General features: G+C 38.5%; 1 protein-coding gene across 2 annotated transcripts in view; it reads left to right on the forward strand.

Moving 5' to 3' along the window:
* Positions 1-16485, forward strand: part of Plppr5 (phospholipid phosphatase related 5) — a 108229-nt gene that overhangs the window by 45328 nt on the left and 46416 nt on the right. For both annotated transcript variants that reach the window (XM_005357195.3, XM_026784159.1), the window contains exons 2-3: positions 3032-3164; positions 6277-6527. In XM_005357195.3, the coding sequence (XP_005357252.1) occupies positions 3032-3164; positions 6277-6527 (384 nt within the window). The remainder of the gene's footprint in view (positions 1-3031; positions 3165-6276; positions 6528-16485) is intronic.

Consider the following 16485-nt stretch of genomic DNA (forward strand, 5'->3'; position numbering starts at 1 on the left):
GGGGGCCAAGGAACCTCGAGCTCCCCGTCCCAGGCTGGCGCCGCGGGGCCAGAAACTCACCCCAAAGCTAGGTCTCCTGGCGCAGAAGATCAGGCCTCTGTGCTGGGTGGGCAGGTCGCAAACAAGGCGCCCCCATTTACTGATTGTTGATCTCGGTACCCGTGTTACTGGTCTTCTGTTGAGGAAGCTGTCCCCTCTGCTAATGTGTTCAAGACTGTTATCCACATTCTCTTCGGTCAGGTTTTATGTTGAGGTCTTTGATCCATCTGGACTTGAGTTTTGTGTAGAGTGATAGATATGGATCTATTTGCATTCTTTTACATGACAATATCCAGGTAGTCTAGCACCATTTAACAAAGATGATTTTCCCCGTATCTATGGCTTATTTATCAAAAATCAAGTGTTCAATGGGTGTGTGGATTCATTTCTGGGTCTTTGATTTGAATCCATTGAACAATCTGTCTGCTTTTATTTCCAATACCATGTTGTTTTTAGTACTATAGTTTTGTAATATAGCTTGAAATTAGGGGAGTGGTACCTCTGGAAGTTCTTACATTGTCTGGGGTTGTTTTTTGCTATCTTATTTTGTTTTGTGTTTCATATGAAGTTGAATATTGTTCTTGCAAGATCTGTAAGAATTGTGCTGAAATATTGATGGGGAATGCTTTGAATCTGTAGATAGCTTTTGATAAGATGGCCATTTTTATTATTGTTAATCTTACTGATCCATGAGTGTCGAAGATATTTCTCTCTTTTGATATCTGATATCTTCCTCACTTTCTTTCTTCAAAGGCTTGAAGTTATTGTCATCCAGGTCTTTCACTGCTTGGTTAGAGTTACCCCAAGATATTTCATATTATTTGTGGATATTGTAAAGGGTGTTGTTTCTCTGATTCCTTTCTCAGTTTATTTGCTAGTATGTCATTTGTAGAGAAGATGGCTACTAATTGTGTGTTTGTTTCTTTCTTTCTTTTGTTAATCATGTATCCAGCAACTTTTCTGAAGGTGTTTATCAGCGGTAGGAGTTCCCTGATAGAAAATTTGAGATTGCTTATATATGCCATAATACCGTCTACAAATAGTAACACATTGACTTCTTTCTTTTCAATTTGTATCCCCTATCCCCCTGTTCTTGTCTTATTACTCTAGCTAGAACTTCAAATACTGTATTGAACAGATATGGAAAGAATGGACAGCCTTTTCTTGTTCCTGATTTTAACTGAATTGCTTTGAGGTTTTTTTTTTTCCATTTAATTTGATACTTGCTATAAGATTATTGCAAATTGTCTTTATTATGCTTAGGTATATACCTTATATTATATACCCAATAATTTTACCATGAAGTGGGTGTTACATTTTGCCAAAGGCTTTTCAGCATTAATGAGATGATCATGTGTATTTTTTTCTTTCAGTTTGTTTATAAAATAGATTACATTGACAGATTTTTGTATGCTGAACCATCCCTGCATCTCCAGATAAATCCTACTTGATCACTGTGGATGATCTAGTAGAGTGTATCCACCGAAGTTGAGTGTGGGGAATAATGATGAGAAGGAGAATAAATAATGAGGATAAAGTAGAAAGGCACCTAGAGAGTGAAGGAGATTCCCTGGTGGCTGCCTATTTGGAGTTATGGCTGCTATGTGTTCTCTGGTCCAGCAGCGAGTCTCTGTTCAAATTCTCTTATCTGTTCTTTTGGCACAAGAGGTCTGTTTTCCTGGCTGGCATAGCGTGTACCTGTTCTTCAAACTGACATGGCTTGCACCTGTTCTCTCAATAGACCAGCTTAATTAATCTTAACAAGATAGATTAAAACCAAAACTAATAGGGACAAATTAGAATGCAAATGATTGGCTCCAGTTTTTTTTTGCTTAATTTTAATTTAAAATTTATTTCAATTTCTTAATATTGGGTGGGTTCCCATGCCTTGGTATGCCTGTGGAAGTCAGTGGATAACTTTGGAGAGTCATTTCTTTCTTTACTTCTTTACATGGGTTCTGGGATCCGACTCAGGTAGCCACATGTGCATTATACTTTACCTACTGAGCCATCCTGTTGAAACTTCTTCATTAATGTTATGTTTTATCCTTTGTCCATAATGTTAAATGGGATCTGAGGTCTCTGGTTAAGTCAAAAATTTCTGCTTGAGCTCTTATTAGTCTGAAAGAGAACTAAATATTTGACTTCCCTAAGTTTCCATGTCCTTATCTGTAAAATGAAGGAAAGCTTGCTCTAATTCAGTGGGGAAATTGTGTAGAAACTACCACAACTGAACAATGATGAATAGAACATAGCCAGGTTCTGGTAAGCAGGAACAAGGAAGCCAGGCCAAAGCTAGGTCCTGAACAAACACTCAGCTTCTTCACTTGTAAAAAGGTATGGTCGTATTTCCATCATATGTCTGATGAAGATTAAAGTAACACACTTTAGTAAGGTCTAAATAATAGACGAATAGTTAAAAATGTCTCAGAATAGAATCAGCACAAGGTTAAACATCCACAAATTGCTTTTTCCCGTAAAGGCATTATATCGGTATGTTTTCAAATCAACATGTCTATACAAGGCCTTTGCAAAAATATTTGCAGAAAAATGATTTTATCATCATCTTTTACTTTGTAACTCCTCATGAAAACTAACAGCACAAATTAGTGGGTTCACTGTGCCATTTTATTAATACATATATACGTATATAAAATATATATGCATTGATTATAGAAAAAATTTTGAATTTTAGAGAAGAGTCACTTTTTCAAAAGTGAAAATTTCACACCAGAATAACTGAGAATTTCCTTAAGAATTTTTTTTAGATATCAGTTATTATAGTTTATTTTTATTTTTAAAAATCTGTCATTTTAATATTTCCTAAAATTGAGACAAATGTGATTTATGTGTGCTGACAAACTGAATATTGAAGGGTCTACTTAGCGACTGTGCTTCAGTTTTACATTGAGATAGTTACTACCTTTTAAATGAAAATAACCTTCACACTAGTGAAGCTCTAACACCCTTTAATCTTCTATTTCTTTGCAAGATAATAGTTGGAGAAACGGCCGTGTTTTGCCTACAGTTAGCAACAAGGGATTTTGAAAACCAGGAAAAAACTATTTTAACTGGAGACTGTTGCTATGTAAACCCACTGGTACGCCGAACTGTCCGATTTCTTGGTATGTATCCATTGACTTACTTTAATATAATAATAATCATACATAAGACAACTTTTAAGATGACCCAGGATGTAATTTCCACATTAAGAAGGAAAGACTGTAACCCCTGAATATTATTTTTTTTTAGAAAATAGCATGTATGCAATTAAACTAAATGACTTAGTGTGTATATAAAGTTACAGAATGAATACATGATGAGTAATATTATCCTGAGTGGTGACGTGGCACAAGGAGGAATATCATATTTAATACGCTGTTCTCCTTGCACTAGTCCTGAGCTAGTTTTCATGAGTTATAGTGACATTTCTGTTAGAAAACAAGAGACACTGATACTTTAGCGTTCACCATGAAAAGGTCATCACTTAACAAAATGGCAAATTACTAAGCATCCTTGTAATTCAATAGAAATTTAGAGAAACCCAGTTTTATTGGACAACCAACTTTACTGTAAATTATCACTTCCTGGTGTGTTAGATTAAAATGACCACAACTGTGTGTATTAAAAAGCATGCAAGATGAATTTTGATGAACACTGAGAGATTCACCAAAAAGCCTGCAACTTTTCAGTGTGTGTCTCATGTTATGGGGCTCAAGATGAAAGCTTTGGAGACAGAAAACAGCACACTGTTCCATAGCTGCTACACGAGAGACAAGACATAGAAGAATCAGGACCATAGGCAGCTCTGAAGGCTTAGAGTCTTTATTTGGAAAACTGAACTTTTCACTAGCATCAAATTAGGTATCTCCAAATCCCCCAGGTATCTTTTATTATTATTATTATTATTATTATTATTATTATTATTATTATTATTATTTTAATTTTATTTATTTATTAAGGATTTCTGCCTCCTCCCCGCCACCGCCTCCCATTTCCCTCCCCCTCCCCCGATCAAGTCCCCCTCCCTCATCAGCAATCAGGGTTCCCTGACCTGTGGGAAGTCCAAGGACCGCCCACTTCCATCCAGGTTTAGTAAGGTGAGCATCCAAACTGCCTAGGCTCCCCCAAAGCCAGTACATGCAGTAGGATCAAAAACCCATTGCCATTGTTCTTTTGAAGGAATATTATATTTTTAATAAATATTTTTAATAAATAAATATTATGTAAAATGATATAAAATATTCAGATTTAAGGTATATACATATATATACCTTAAATTTTTTTCTTTGTTTAAGTAATGTGCTCTTGACACATTTCTCTTTGAAAACGATCCATTTAATAATAAAATAAGGAATGATCAATGGCATCTGTGGCATCTGCAAAACTAAAAGTACTTGAAATCAATAATACTTTCCTAAGAACTATTGAACCCAGTCAGTTGTGTCCTTGAAGAAAACATTCTCTGCATTGGCCTGCATTTGTGAAGAACATGTACCACAAAGTAAAGTGTGCCCACTACTCAACATGTTTCTTACCAATTATATACATTTTCTTTCACTTCGTTCCCATGGTGACCTGAAGTTTCAAATCTGTTGTAAGAAAATGAAAGCCTGTCACTAAAGCCACACTGCATAAAGAGGTTGCACTTTGCATAGGTACCCTGTGCTTTCTGTAAAAGGGTGGTGGTGCCTATGAGATCCCACTTCACAAATGATCTGTGCCATCAACAGCAATACCGGCTTTGGACGTGAGACACTGACATTTTGGTTTTAAGACATATTCGGGAACTTTTCAAGTATCAAGAGACATTTCTATATTCTTCCCAAATATTTCTATTTTAAACAAGGGACCTATTAACACTAGATAAAAGGAGCAGTTTAGTTAAGAAATGAGTACACCTTAGCCTACATTTCAAAGGAGTACAGACATAGATGCCAGGGCTTAGCTTTGAGGTTTTTGAAGGACAGCTTATGTACGCTAGCATCTTATTGGCTTCAGTTTGCTACCTTCTCTGCCTCTCCTGAGTTTCTGCCTTTCACAGCCTTTCCTTGGTGTGATTCATGGCAACTGCTAAGAATCAGGAAAGGAATTTGTGCTGTTTTCTTTTGAAACTTAAAATAGAAAAATCAATGTTTCTATCACCTTGACATTTGGATACTCAGAGTTTTGTTATGTGTATATTTTTGTGCATAAAGAAATCTTACATAATATTTTGAAGATAAGAAAAATCCATGGATCCAATACTGAAAAATTATTTAATCCTTTGCAACTTTCATGATGACTTCCCAATACAACAGCGAGTCGTGATGGAAGGCTCAGAAAAACAGTTCCAAAATGTGCAACTAAGAAGGAAATAAAAACATTTATTTATGTAAATAAAATCAATATGGTTTTTCAATAGGCCAATTCTTTGGGAAATATTATTTTGCTGTAAGTTTAAAAATCCTTGGAGATGAAGAAATGGCTCAGAAGTTAAAAGTACATTCTGCTTCTACCATGACTTGGGTTTTATTCCCAATGCCCACATCCAGTGGCTCACAACCACCCATAAGTCCAGCTCCAGGAGATCTGAAATGCTCTCTTCTGATCTCCTTGGAAACCTGCACAAATGTGGTACACAAATATACACTCGGATGAACACATACATGCCATATAAAATAAATAGGCCTTGAAAATAATCAAAATAAAATGAAAATTCTAGTGAATTTTATTACCTCAAATTAGAAACCAGTGCATCTCTTCCCATCATAACCATATCTTTGAAGGTTACGTTTTTTGCTTATGATTTTTGTTGATGACAAGATTTGTTATAAACAAAACTTTGCTTTACGTGTGCTTTAGTGTGATAAAAGATGTCAAAAAAGGAAAAAAAATAGAGATAGCTAACATCAGCAAAACACAATTCACTGCGCCCTCTTTGGGTTCTATCTCTTTGTTTCAAAACTTACATCACCCGAACATAGTCTCAGAATTTAATTTCTTCTTTTATCGTATGTCTCACAAACATACCATGCATGAAAATGTAGCCAGTGGAAGAAAGCTCAATATGTTAAATAATTTAAAACCCTAACTTAGTCAAGGAAGAAACTAGGGAATATGTAAAATGGAAAGAACTGATTACGTGCATGTATGGGATGTGTTATAGTTACTAAAATATTTTTATATTGAATTGTTATAGAATACTTTTTTAATTAAAGAAGAAAGCTAACACTGTTTGTTTTCTTTCTTCTCCAGGAATTTATACGTTTGGACTGTTTGCTACAGATATCTTTGTAAATGCTGGACAAGTGGTCACAGGCAACCTGGCTCCACACTTTCTGGCCTTGTGTAAGCCCAATTACACAGCTCTTGGGTGTCAACAGTACACACAGTTCATCAGTGGGGAGGAAGCGTGCACAGGCAACCCAGATCTCATCATGCGAGCAAGGAAAACCTTCCCATCCAAAGAAGCTGCCCTCAGCGTCTATGCTGCCATGTATCTGACGGTAAGGAAAGATCAACAATGCCTATTGCTTGGGATGTCTTTTCCCTTTTCCAACTATGAAATTCTTTCCTGCACTGTAATGAGAGTTGACTAGAGAAAACTAATATTCAATCTATTCTTAACGATTGCTGGTTGTACTGTGAACAATCTTAATGCAGCTGGTTCTCTTGAGGTCATGTGTGGGTAGCTGATTACATTAAAAAATGTTGTGATTGGAATTTCTGTTTGTAAATATATTTGCCTTTATACTTAATAAGACTTAACAGAAACAAATTTGTTGTGTAGCATTCCCCACTAAGTTCTAATAGCATAATTTAGAGAACTGTCTGGGCTCCTGGCTGCCTACTCAAGCTCTCTGATTGCCTGGCCCTGGGAAAGAAGGGACTCTTATTTTAGAAAGCTCTTCTGTTATTGGTAATTACATCCTCATAAAGTCTCAATCAGTATTCTGATCTTTCCTCACCGAACTAACCAAAATATCTTTAGAAATTATGTTGTCCTTTTTTTCTTCAGTATTTGCCATCGTTTTGGTGAGAGGAGCCAGGCTCTGAGTAGAGGCATCCTAAGACCTTGAAGTGGGGATGAGCAGCCACAGCTGATTGTATTACTGACAGCAGGGAAGGAGAAAAGGGCAACCTTGGCAGGGAGAGCTTGACCCCAACGTGCAAGCCATCAGCTTTCTCAGCTTCACCAGGAGGTTGGAGTTGTGGGCTTGAACTCCAAACTTGTTTTCCGTGGGGTTGACCATAAAACATGGTGAGAAACACAAAGGACATAAATATCGGAGCCTCTTCTTCTCAGTGGCTCCCAGAGCTATTCCTTTCTGGTTTTACCTTATCAAGAAAAGGTTTGTAAAATAATAAAAAATAAAAATCCGGCCCAGTCTGAAACCATATTCAATTATTTCTAGTAACTTGGGAAAACTCGGGATTATTTTTATACTCCAGAAGCGCTTTGATGATGGGAGTGTTTCTAACGCAATCACATCAGGCTACCACTGAAAGCAGAGAGAGTCTCGAGTGTTAGGTAGTGATACGTCTCTCTAAGATTGGAAATAAAGATTACTAAGTAGTACCAATGTTCATAGCATTTCCAGTGAAGAGTTTGCTGATGTTGTTCATTTTTTAAAGGTAGGATTGCTGCTTGTTTCCAGATGGGTCTAGAATCGACTATGCAACCTAAGCTTTCTGCAAACTTTTGGCAATCAGTTCACTTTAGCTTCTTAAGTGTCTGGACTGGGACTTTCGAAAGCTTATAAGCCATGTTAATTGTACCCCTCACTGTCCTGAAGTGAAGCTTATCCTATTGTTTTGCCGCCACTTCCTGCTGATTGCTGTGAAATGTTTGTCACGATTTCCTTCTTGCCTTTTCACTCTGTCCCCCCCAAATCTGGATGTTCCTCGAATTCTTCAATTTCCTTAGTCTATCAGCTTTGCATTCTCCTATGCAGGAAAGGTACCTCTTGCCACTGAATGAAATGTGTGAACACACATATTCTTCCCTATTCACCCCATTGCGTGACTACAGGCTCCTCCTGCTAGGATATGCAGTACTCAGTCACACGGGGAAGATTTGAAATGAGTGAATCAGAAGGCATAAGGCAATCTTTCCTCTATGCCTTCAGCTAAATCTGATCCTGAATTTTTATATTTGTGTAGAGACTCTAAATATATCTGCACATGAATATGTGATCAAACAAATGATGGAAGGGAAATTGCATAGTGCTTTCTGAAGCCAGATATGGTACCCTCTTTTAGCACTAATAGAAGCTAGATTTCGCTGTGTATCCAGCCTTTGTCCCTGGTGATGAATATGCAACTAGAATAAAATGCTTAGCCTTTTAGTATCCTAAATAGTCCTTCAAATACATTGCTATGGGACAGTGCATCAGCCTCTTATGTTCTAAAAGAATCTTCACGTTTTATCTTAGCTCTCTTCCGCTGAACACCTGCAAGCCTTTCTTCTGGAAACTCATGCTTTGTACACTGCACTGTTCTAGCCATAAAAAGTAATGTGTTAATAATAATTAATTATAATGACCTTAGCAAACATCTCTTGGGCACTTACTGTGGTTCAGGCTTCACCTTTACTCACTTATTACTAAACTAATTTTTAATGATAATACATCTCAACGTCTATTAATAATTATTTATATTTAATAATCTATTAAGTGCAATAATTTTTAAAAATGTGCATAACACTTTGTAGCTGTATGTACTCATTCTACCCTTTTATAGTCAGAGATACTGGGAAAGTGATGTCCTTTGTTCAGATCTATTGACCCATAGATTTTCTTGGTGATAATGGTCTTCAAGATGCCTTAGATAGGGGAACTTTAAATTTTGATAGCTCATATGTTCATAGTTAGCCAACAGCCCTCTTCTTCCTACATTATTTCACCATCCAGCACAGTTTAAAGCTGGGGGTGCAGACGGTGATGAGATTAGAGAGTAGCCCGGTGCTAAGGAATCTTCTATCATTAAATGCCGTTCAGACTAAGAATTAGGATCCCTGCTTGTAATTACATTGATGGGTACCTCTGTCTTTGCAACAATAGATTCTGTTCTCTGCTAACTGCTTTCTTCTCTTTTCCTCACCACCCCTTTGTGTGTGAGAGAGAACGTGGGTGGCTGCTATGGCAACTCCGAATATAACTCCTGCTGCAAATACAGGATTTCCAGTCAGCTTTTACCATTATATATGAACTTATGCACAAATGTATTTTGCCCCAGATTCGCTAGTGACACCTTGGGAAAAAACTTCGTAATGGAAAGGTTGGATGTTTCAAATTAATTAAGTCTCATGGAATGCTTGCCAGAATTTCGATAAGAGGGCATATAGGAAAGAATGCCTAACAAGCAGTATTCTTTATGGAAATGATCTCATGCTGGTGTGTAGAGACATGTTTATTTAATGTTAGGTCATAAACATGTGGGTTCATAAGAATAAAAGGATGCTAGTATGAAGTATTTGAAAATGAACTGAGAAATATTTGTTTGATGCTTCTCTGTGTGGCTTAGCATAAACCCAAGGAATTTGAACTCTCCTTAAGGATCTGACTTTAATTAAGGCTTGGGGATAATTTGATTGTAGATATTTCTTTTGCTTTGCTGAGAAGTTTAAGAGGAAAAAAATCCCTAATCCTATTTTTACAAATGCTATTAGTTTCCTTGATTGAGGGAATAATCTAAATGCTATTTAACCCTCAACTCTCAAATTTCTAATTCAGTGTTAAGCCATATTAGAATAATATTTAAATTTAGTTTTGTGATATTTTCATATGCCTTGGAGAATGAGTTCTCAAATTAAAAGCAAAGGAAAAATCTTTCAATGTTGAGAATGAAAAATCATACTTGAATTCCAGTTAACCCTATACATTTTTGAAATAGAAAAGCATGTCCTTGTATCTCTTGGTCACTTTCAAATCTGACCTTATTTTTTCTTGTAATAAAACATGATAATAATAAAAAGATTGGAAAGATGGTTCAGTGGTTAAGAGCATTGGCTGCTCTTGCGAAGGATTCAGGTTTGATTCTCAGCACCTACACGGTGACTCACAACCACCTGTAACTCCAGGTCCATGATGATCCTGTTGTTCTCTTCTGGCCTCCGTAGGCATGAGGTGTGCACACTAGAGCACAGAAATTTATGCAGGCAATATTCCTGAACACATAATTTTTAAGAACTTAAAAAACCACAGAGAAACCCTGTCTCAAAAAAACAACAACAACAACAACAAAAAAAAGAAATTATAAACTAGAGTCACTACATCAGTGGTCCTTGGTTCCCATTGTGTAATTCCCTAAGGTGATCAACTATAAAACTACAAGTGAGTCATAGCTTCCCTCCTGGGTCTTGTTCAGCTTAGTAGTCAGCTGAGGTTTGCCTCGGTTGGTACAGTGAGAATAAGTGGGCTTCTCTCATTCTTACAAGGTCTTTCTGTAAACCAACTAGCCAGATTGTGTCTCAGGGCAGCTTTCCAAAAGGTGGAAGCCCCAAGCTTTAAGGCCTCTGGAGATTTATGCTCCTGATTCCCTTGGTATTCATTCCATCATGGTGTTCTATCTGTCCAGACAAACCACAGACAGCCTGCAGACGGAAGAGCCAGCCAACTTGACTATAAGAGGTGGATATAATTCCATAAGAGGACTTCATGGTTGTTACATAATTTAACAATGTTTCTTCCATCCTTGGAAGGAAGACTACTGCTTTTCCTCTGCCTTCAGTGTTAGTGGTCAATCACGGGCACCCTCCTTACCTTACTTCCTGCGCAGCTGTACTTGTGATCTCACAGGGTTCCATGTATGCGAACTACACATCAATCATATGGTGCCGAGACATGACTGGAAGAACACCCACCATTTGTTTCATAAGACAGATCTGAAATCATGCTTAAAGGGGGAAATAATGTGCTTTAAAGACACACTGTGGGCTCCCACTCTATCTTCTTTGTCCAGTGAGAGCCAGCTGCCATCACTAACCTGTTCTCTAAACTTCCACACATAAGAGTAACTTAATCTTAAAATGTATAAGGTTCCTGGCTTCAGATTTCACAGGAGGAAATTTGATCAAGTGTCTGCTCAGACATATAGAAAAAAAAATTTCTTGGCTCACAGTCAATTCAACAGCTAGACCCTGAATTTGATGAGTGATGCCACCACTGCCATTATTAGTCGACTGACACTTTTCTTGTTAGCTTCCAGTTGGCTGTTACTGTGCTTGGTGAGAAAAGGGACAAAGGCCATCTGTGAAATACCCTATGTGTTCCAATGTATTTCCTGGCATGGGCCCTTTTAGTCACAGTGGCTCCCTTCCCCCACTCTCTTCCTTGAACTCAGTGTTTTAAAATTTTCTATCTAATACACAATCTCTCATATTACCGTGGGCACAGACACTAGACAGTTAGTCATAACAATAAAGCATAATGATGCTGTTTTGAAATTGCACACTTAAAATTGCAAAAATGGGTGGTGATAAAACCCTTAAGCCAATGATTAAAGGTATGTAAGTATTGCATATTTTTCTGCATATTTTTGTTTTACATGGCCTCTAGACATAAGACCTGTATTTGTATGTTCTGCGACTGACATGTGGATTTTTAATTGTATCTGGCTTTTTACTCATATCCCAGAAGTCTCTGCATTGTCAACAGCGTATCAGAACCTCTGAGCAGTCTGAGCTCTCCAGTGCTGCCAGCTGAATTATTTCTGACTGAAAGCAAAAAACATTGACATTTTAGAACATGTGGGCTTATTATCAGTGAGTTCGGTATTTACTGCACTTTTTTCAAAAGTTAAGAAGTATGTCATAGGCATTCATATGTTGGGGTTTCTCAGGCATTGTTAACAAAGCTGACAGAGTGATAGGCTAATCCACTGGAAGTGTATACACACATGTCCACATGGAATAACCCACTTTGCAGAGCTACGGGAACACTTGACTTTTGGAAAAGTCACTGTCAAATTTGCAAAAGCCTTGTGAAGCCATGATTCTTCCCTTCAAAATGGGATTTCTCCCCCAAACACCTTAACAATGTAACTTCTGCACAGGCAATGGAATGACCTTTCCAATCCCCAACACCACGAGGGACAACATTCACTCTTTGTTAAATTTACATAGAGTCAATCCCACAAAATTGCTTGCTAACAGACCACATAGAAATATCTAAAGAAGACATGCACTGAGTACGAGCGTAGCTTGTCTCACCTTTGCCAACAAACAGATGTGTGCGTCCCCAAAGCTGGTTATCACAAAAGAGATTAGATGAGGAAAATGGTTGAAGTCCAGGATTAAGGGCCATTTAGTAACTTTCTTTAATGGTTTGGAATGTCAGGTATTTCCCATTGGATGGTGATTCTTTCCTGGGTCCTGTCCCCTGTTCCAGAGGGCAGTGTGGCTTTATCAGGTTCTACCTGCCCTTTTTGTGATTTTGATATGCATATTATCTTTGTCTTTGCCTATGGAATTTTCCAACTCTGTCTGTAAAAACTAGAAACCTCATGGAGATCACCCCTTTTTCTTCTTCTCCACACCCCTTCACTTTACTTTTTCCTCTTGCCTGAAAAAAAAAACATGCAGAGGTAACATACTTGAGTTGATTTTTTTACTCTTAGATCTGCCCTTACCATAGACATCCTATTCTGAGCCCTTAGGGGGTACTGAGGCTTGTACTCAAGGACCCCAAAAACTTTCACCCTATAAATCTTAAAATAACATTTTATGACAGTATTGCCATGAAAGGACATTCTTTGTTTTTTTGTTTGTTTTGTTTTTTGAGATTCTTTGCTAACCTGAAATTCGATCCATAGACCAGGCTGGAACAAAACTCCCAGAGACCTGCCTGCCTCTGCCTCCTGAGTGCTGGTCTTAAAGGCATGTGTCATCACTGCCTGAATGAAAAGAATATTCTTGAAGCACTAAAAGTTTTATTGAACCTAAAAGTCATCAAGTTATTTCCTTTCTTTCTGTGCCTCTGTCTCTGTTTCTTTTTCTCTTTTTAGTTTTAAGAGAATTTAGAATCTTTTCCTGGCTCTTTAGAAGTATCTTAGGCAGTAGGTGCACTTAAGATACGTAGCAAGTAAGTCTGCCCTTGGGATGGGATGTAATAAAGTAACAGTTGTATTACAACTGCTGGTCAGGCAGTGACAGTGCCACATTGCCCACTGTGGGCAGGCAGTAGGGTGGATCCCTCAGATCTAGGTGGCACTTGGGTCTTGAGGTTGGATGTGGTTTGTGCAGTTGGAAAAAAACACGGGGGAAGAGCAGCAGAATGAAATGCAAGGCCAGCCAAAGAAGCAAAGAAAACAAAGAAACAAAGGACCAAGAAACAAAGAAAACAGAATCTTGTGGGGCTTGGATAAGTGGGGAGAATGAGGAGGTGCAAGCAGTGGAGAGAGTAATAATCTAGGAAGACTTGTGACAAAACTCCATGGCTGCAGTCAATGAGCAATATGTGGCTAGAAAGGGACTTGGATGAGAAACAGCACTTCACACGATTACCCTTGACCTAATTTCACAACTGCGCATTGCATCCTAGAAGACACCTGAGCTCTCTCTCTACACTGAGTTAAAATGGTTGGCCAGAGAAGATGGTCACAGGATTTCAGACAATGGGGCCAAGTCACACTGTAGAATTCAGCTCTCCTGATTAGATTTCCAATCTCTGTCCCACAACTACATTTACTGGAAAGCTACCAACCTGTGCGGCTTTCTTCCCGGTACTTTGTAAGGTATTGCCCAGCAAGAGGTTTCCAGCATGAAGTTCAATCTCCTGAGTTCCTCCCTGAATTATATTTGCGTGTAAGTGGCTTAATATCTAGGGACAGCTTACAGCACTTTAATTTCAGCCATCAAACTGAACCAAAAATACAGTTTGAATGGAGGCAATTTCTTGGTACCACGGCTGTTTTATTACCTTCAAAGTTGTGTTCTTATGAACATAGTTTACTGTGAGCTATTTGTTTATGCCATTTTAGAAAAAAATCTTGAAAGAGGAATGAAGGACTTCAAATAAAAAGTAGACGTTCCTCTATAATACTATAGCAATCTAGGGCACAAACATTATTATTACTACCAAGTGCTTACCATGTAGAGAGCTTTCCATACAGTGTGTTTACTGTTTTCTTCCTCTACATAGGGACTTAACAGTGTTAGATTATGGACAGTGCAGAGAGACATGTTGTTTTATAACCTTTCTACCAAAACAAAAACCTAACAATCACACAATTAACTTCTAATTAATTTCAGCAATGAAATTATGTACAAGGAAAGTTCATGAAATAACTTGTCCATTTATAAGGAAAGTTCTAGAAAGACAAACATATTTCTACCTCATAATTCAGTGAGATCATGGATGTCTTATAGTTATGTTCATCATCTCTCCACCTCTTCCTTTCCTTCCTCCCTTTGGTTACTTCCCTGGTCTCTCTGTCTCCATGTCTGTCTGTCTGTCTGTCTGTCTGTCTGTCTGTCTGTCTGTCTGTCTGTCTCACTTTGACCTTGAGCTATCTCTCAGGAGGTAGTGCCTCTCCAGATTTTAAAAGGCAGTCTCTCCTTGCCTTTAGGTGCCTGTCATGCTGTTTCTGATAAGATGCTTGTCTCTCCCATTTGCTCTCCCAACTCAAGGCCAGATCTTAGCACCCTACATGGTCGTGGGGCTCTCTCCTAACATAGCTCATTCTGAAGGATGCTTGGCCTCAGCTTTCTTTTCTGTAAACCTGCTGCTCCTTTCTTACACTTAAGTACACGGAGTCTTTTCATCTCAACGTCCCCCATTTTAAGGCATTAAAAACGCTATGCTCTCCGAGTGTGTTTCCTCTCCCACCCAAATGACTTACTGAAGTGTCAGGAGGTCAGAAAACCATCTCCCTGCCTCAGAGAACAGATTCTTGACCCTTTCCAAGGGTAATTCGTCCCCACTTTGATGTCTTTCCTAATGAACCCCCAAAGTCTTTCACTGGCCCTCGTCTCTTTCCTGAGCGCTAGTCTGTTCCTAAAAATATCAATTTAGGAAGTGTCCCACCACTTCCTTCTAGCTAAAATTCCAAACCAGAGTCAACTGCCACTGCTCCGAGTTAATCATCTGTGTCTTCTGACTTGGTGATTGGCATTCTTCCCCTTCCAATTATACAGCTCTGAAATCTGAGTCATTTTCAACTCCTCCTTCTCCCACACCCCTACATCCAGATGTCTGACTAATTCTTACTTCCACCTTTGATCTATCTCTGGAATTCAGACTTTCCCCATTTACCCTGTGTGCTCCTACCGCTTTAATTCCGTGCTTTTGTATTGCTGCCCTTGACAGTTCTAGGTGCTCATTAAGATAAGATTCTTAATATAACTTTTCCCCACCCATTTACACCACACTAGGTGCCTGGAGTAGCATGAGTTTTAGGTACATCCCTGTTTGCATAGCAACTTTCTGTAGCTGCCCCTTACCGGCCCTTCACAATCTTATATGATGCATCCAAGGCCATTTTTATTCTAGTTAAGGCCTAAATAAATCCTACAATATAGGTTGAACTGTGTCCTCTCTCCTATCTCCTATTTCTGATTCCTACATTGCTGTTCTAACCAACAACATGATGATATTTCCATATGGAGCCTTTGAAGGTGATTAAGATTAGATGAGGTTATGAAAATAAGCCTTCGAGATGGAATCAGTGCCTTTATAAGAAGAGGTACGAGAATGCTCCCTTCCTATCTCTCTGTACCTGGAGAGGTATGTAGCAATACTCTGGCCATCTTCTTACCAAGTGGAATGTCTCCTTTAATTCAGTGTCTTTGTACTTTAATTCAGTGCCTGTCATTTCTAGAACCTTACCATAGATAGTAGACTTCCAAAATTCCTGGACTGTGAAAACTGTTTCTGTTGTTTAAGTCACCTAAGCTTTGGCATTTTGTTCTGACTGCTGGGGCTAACTAGGGCACCTCCCTTATTTTTAGGAACTCGTTTCTTAATTCATGTGAATTCTGTTCTGGGTGACGATTTCTACCATTTGCTAAGTGAAATAATTCTTTCTTTCTTTTTTCTTCTTTTGTTTTTTTTTTTTCTTCGTATCCACTTACTTTCAGATTCTCTTGGCCTACAATATTTCCATTGTCTTTATACTCTGACAAAATGCAGTTTACCTTTATATTCTGGTCGCATTGCGCATTACAGGTGATTGAGAGTGGGGCAGGCTGAGTTGGGCAAATGCTGTAAAGGGACAAGCTGAAATGTGAGGCTCGAGGAATGAGTGGGAAGCACTAAATCCTAGACAGAGGCCAGCAAGAATCAATCCACAGAAAAGTGAGAGGAAGGATGCTGTGACCGTACAACTCTGGTACTGTAGTAATAGGAGCGGCGGGCTGCGTCCCGGCACCCGGCCACCCACATGGCTAGCTCTACCCGAAATAATTACACGGACACTGTGTTCATTTAATCACCGCTTGGCCCTTTAGCTCTAGCCCTTACTGGC

Source organism: Microtus ochrogaster, chromosome 21, assembly GCF_000317375.1.
Source record: "Microtus ochrogaster isolate Prairie Vole_2 chromosome 21, MicOch1.0, whole genome shotgun sequence".
NCBI lineage: Eukaryota > Metazoa > Chordata > Mammalia > Rodentia > Cricetidae > Microtus > Microtus ochrogaster.